The sequence below is a fragment of the Xenopus laevis genome, chromosome 7S (genome assembly GCF_017654675.1).
Source record: "Xenopus laevis strain J_2021 chromosome 7S, Xenopus_laevis_v10.1, whole genome shotgun sequence".
Lineage (NCBI taxonomy): Eukaryota > Metazoa > Chordata > Amphibia > Anura > Pipidae > Xenopus > Xenopus laevis.
Genome location: NC_054384.1, coordinates 105,509,215 through 105,513,746, shown reverse-complemented (window position 1 = coordinate 105,513,746; position 4,532 = coordinate 105,509,215). Strand labels below are relative to the sequence as shown.

Below are 4,532 nucleotides of genomic sequence, written 5' to 3'. Positions count from 1 at the left end.
TTTATATCAGGCAGCAATATGGAATAAGCTAAAAGGATAACAATTGTATTGCTAATATATTTTAAAAGCACAGTCTAATATTCATACGTCTTTCAAATTATATTTTGCATAATTATAAATCTGCCATTTCCACAAAAATATATGTTTTTATGATTTATTTGTGTCGATCAACAATACTTGATTTTAATAACATCATGTGAAGTTTTTGAAAAGAAAATCCTGAAAAATATAGTTATCCATAGATTTGTAAATTTAAAAATGGGAGAGAGAAGGGTATTGTTGTTGATTTGAGGGTCATTTTGATGTCAAATTATGTAATAAAATTGGGTAATCTTACAAATCTTATGAAAAATAGTTGACTTACAAAACCACAATGAAATATCCTAATTGTTGAACAGATGATACCAAACCAAATATTGCCTTTTAGGATTTCATAATTTTTTGTTTTCTTCTTTTTCTTTGTTCTATAACATACAACTAGTGATGGGCGAATTTATTCACCAGGCGCGAATTTGCGGCGAAATTGCGCGATTTGCCGCCAGCGAATAAATTCGCGAAACGCCCGCGAAAATTCGCGCCAAAAATTCGCTGGCGTCAAAAACATTTTTTCGCAAAAGCGGGCGCTGGCGTCAAAAACGCGAATTTCGCGCTTTTCGGCGAAGCAAATTCGCCCATCACTACATACAACGTTGTATTAAGTGAAATGAGAGTCCTGGGCAGAGATGGAGCGGAATCTAATATGGCTGTTGTTTGTTTTTCCAGGTTCCTCACTGAATGCGCTTTCAAAGGCAGAGAGAATGGACTTCCGCAATGAATCTTTAAAGTCTCTTCCCAAGAAAACATACAAGAAGGGATTTAAGCAGCTGTTGAAAAATGCCAAGCTCGTAGCCAAGGGAGTTCCAATGAGAACAGCTGATTTTAATGTTCTATTATTTGTGTGGTGCATTATCACCTCAAGCACTGAGAGGATATGGTATGGAAACCAGCACATAAAGAAGACAACCACAACTGTAGCCATGACTCTAAAAGGACGGCTAGACCAAGCCAGATGACTTCTCCTTAGCTTCAGTGCCATCAAGGAATAGAAGACCACAATAAGGCCAAATGGAAGCAAGAATCCAAAAACAAAACGAATGGAGATGACAACCTGGTGTCTCATTGACCTTAGCGCTATCACCTCCTCATCCTCAAAGTCAGTTGAGAAGGCATAATTGTTGTAGCAATGTGTGACATTGTTTTCAGTATTTTTTCTGGTGTCCCGAAAAGCTATGTAAGGGGAGCAAAGAAAAAAAGCTGCCAGCCATACGAAAAAGGCAACAATGGAAGCAAGTCTGGGTGTCCTGTGGTTCTGGGACCACACAGGTCTCACTACTGATACACAGCGGTCAGCACTGATAACCGTCAGCAGAAATACACTAGCAAACAAATTAAGGAAGGCGATGGTGCTATTCAGCTTGCACATTAAGGTTCCAAATGGCCAATGAAAGTCAAGGGCTGTGTATGCGACACTCAAAGGCAAGAAGAAGGTGAATATAAAGTCAGCGATGGCAAGGTTTACAAACCACACAGTGTTGACAGTCCTCTTCATCCTAAAACCAGCAATCCAAATCACCAAACCATTACCAGTTGTCCCCAGAACAAATGCCAGGCTGTAAATCACAATGGAGAGCAAGTTCAAGACATTTTCAAGTTCGGAGGGAATCATATCATACTCCTCATCCTCTATGTCCCATTGTAGTGTCGGGGAGGCTGGAGATAACAGGAGACTAGAGGTAGAGCTTTCCATTTTCCTGCAAAAAAAGATGTTTCAGATATTAGGAATGGAATTAAACATTTTGCTATTATTTATGGTTCACTTTGCAAGCTTTCCAGAAGTGCCCAAAGCAAAATTAGTCTGTCTGTAGACAGTATATCTGGATATAGATACGTTTTAAGGATGCAATAAGGTTTTAGAGACTGGAGCCCATAGAACAGGAGGATATAAAAGGTGGCACAGAACTTTCACAAGGGCAATCATGATCTTTACAAATAATTAACAATGAGTTGCAAATGTAATGCATAGCGTGCAATTTTTCGTGACCACAAATGCTTGGGCTAAAATTGAGAACAAAACAATTTGCATCTTTCTTGCGAATGGCCAATTCCTGTGAATACTTGAAATAGAATGATGCTGACTGTAATAACTGTAATAACTATAGATACATTCTGCACAGTCAGCAGAATCCAGTGCAAACTGTGGTTACACCAGTGGTATAACTGATATTCAGGTTTCCCTGTGCTCTACACAGTACTTATACACCCCCCTCTTCATCTGGGAACCTCTCCAAAATATATAAAAATGAACAAAGCCAAAGGAACAGGGGATTTAAATAAACAGAGGCTTTATGATTTATTCAGTAGAGATAAATAGAAGATAGATAGATGATAGATAGATAGATAGATAGATGATAGATAGATGATAGATAGATAGATAATAGATAGATAGAGAGAGAGAGAGATGATAGCGAGAAAGAGAGAGATGAGAGAGAGATGATAGAGAGAGAGAGATGAGAGAGAGAGAGAGAGAGAGAGAGAGATGAAAGATATATATATGGAGAGAGAGAGAGAGAGAGAGAGAGAGAGAGAGAGAGAGAGAGAGAGAGAGAGTTGTTATTCAAACAACTGGGGGAGAATGTAGGAACTATGAGTTTATTTCTTCCTTTACTCTGTTTGCTATAGCCCACTTGGGTTGGGTTTCTATAGTTATTGGTGAGGGATTCTGTTTCACATGCAGGTTAAGAATCTAGGGGGGAAAAGAAATTCTCTATTGGGCCACTGGTGGTTTTCCAATAAAAGAGAAAGCAACACTTAGGTATCTCTGAACTCCACTCAAAAAACTGTAGTGGAAGGCTCTGGGATTATTACACAAGATGGGGGCTAAGGAGAACGTGTAGCACCTGTTGTGGGAGTGAGAGTAAGGCTTACGGTGGTTAGTAGAACAGCTATAGGCTCCAGCGAGGAAAGCAGAAGGGATAGTAGTCAGCAGCAAAGGAACTGAAACAGATACATTCAGTGTGAAATTATTTCCCATGGTGCATCACTGTGAGGGCTGTTTTTAACGTTGTACCAAGTCGACATTAGAGGTCCACTTATGACTTTAACAACAATATATTTTTTGCAGATCATCTTGCTTAGGTGCTAAGAGCTTCTTATTCCAAAAACAAGGATTCTGCAATGATTTTATCACAAACTGGCCACAGGAGGGTGCTATTTGATTTAAACCCATGCGTAGCTCATTGTATGGTTCCCACTAAGGGAAAGGTTAGACAAATCATGGAGGTCCAACCTGAAACCCTCCTGTTGAGATCCAGTGATGCTAGGAGTTCAATTTCCCTGACAGTTAAAGGGCTGCAGGTTGTATATTTCAAGGAGCTCCACTTTTCCCCATGCCCATATGTATAACGGTTGCCCAAATGGTGAAGGGGGCCTTGAAAATACTCGTAATAAAATGTCATTTTATCTGCACTACTCGTCCTAAGGGACTTTAGTGTTGAAGCCCAGACAAATGCCCTTTCTGCCCGTCCCTAAATCAAGTCCTGCTGCCTTGATGGCAAGAAGGAACCTCTCAGAAATAAGGAGCAGATACCAACAGCCTCTCTTACAGTCAATGTAAAATCTAAGTCCTACTCCTGAGATAATAATTGTTTTGTTGTAATAAATCTGAAGTTTAACTCCCTGAGGGGAGAGAACAATGAAGCAGATAGAGGAAATTGAGGAATCAGCTGACACTGTGACTTTAACAGATGCTGCTGAAATGATTTTCTAGAGGAGGTGTGTGTGGCCCCTGTGCTCTATGTGGCCCTAACAGATTTGCACTTGCAGACAGACCTACCTGTTACTTGATGTCTTCCTCTGCCTCTCGTACTCTTTCCATCTGTGTCTGTGAATCACATGAAAGATCCACAATCCTATTCCCTTTGTGACTCACGGCTGCGCTAACTCTTCCCAGTCTGTAACCCTTTGTGTGGGGCTGCAAAGAAGCTCAGTCTATCACTTTTGTTATTCTATACAGCTGATGCTCCTCTGACTTTAATTCCATTTCAGTACTTATGTCATACCTCCCAACTGTCCCTTTTTCGGAGGGACCGTCCCTTTTTTTGACAGCTCAACCCGCAGTCCCTCATTTGTACTGGAAAGTCCCTCTTTTCTCTGCACTGAGCAGCCAGAAAAAGAAACAAAGTTTCTCACTTAATTGGCTTTTAGCAGAGAGCCCAGAACAGCTAACAGGTGCAAATAAGATACTTTGTTACAATTTTGAGACACAAAAACACAGTTTAGATAAGGAGAAATATTTTCAAACTTTTATAACCTGCCAAATTTTGTAAAACAAACATGGTAATTAGGGGGTGTGGTGACAGAAAGGGGTGTGGTCAAAAAAATTGCTGCGCTACGTACGGGAAAAGATTTTTTGTCCCTCTTTTTACTTCCAAAATGTTGGGAGGTATGCTTATGTTAGTGACACATTTATTTGCTGTTGATCTTGATCGCTTCTT

The 4,532-nt window shown here is 40.0% G+C and overlaps 1 protein-coding gene across 1 annotated transcript; it reads right to left on the bottom strand.

The window, feature by feature from the left end:
* Positions 1 to 540: 540 nt before the first annotated feature.
* Positions 541 to 4,069, bottom strand: LOC108705050 (chemokine-like receptor 1). The gene is made up of 2 exons (XM_018241819.2): positions 3,872 to 4,069; positions 541 to 1,790 (listed from the first exon to the last, which is right to left on the bottom strand). The coding sequence occupies exon 2, from the start codon at positions 1,784 to 1,786 to the stop codon at positions 695 to 697; it is 1,092 nt and encodes a 363-aa protein (XP_018097308.2). The 5' UTR covers positions 1,787 to 1,790; positions 3,872 to 4,069; the 3' UTR covers positions 541 to 694.
* Between the last annotated feature and the right edge of the window lie 463 nt (positions 4,070 to 4,532).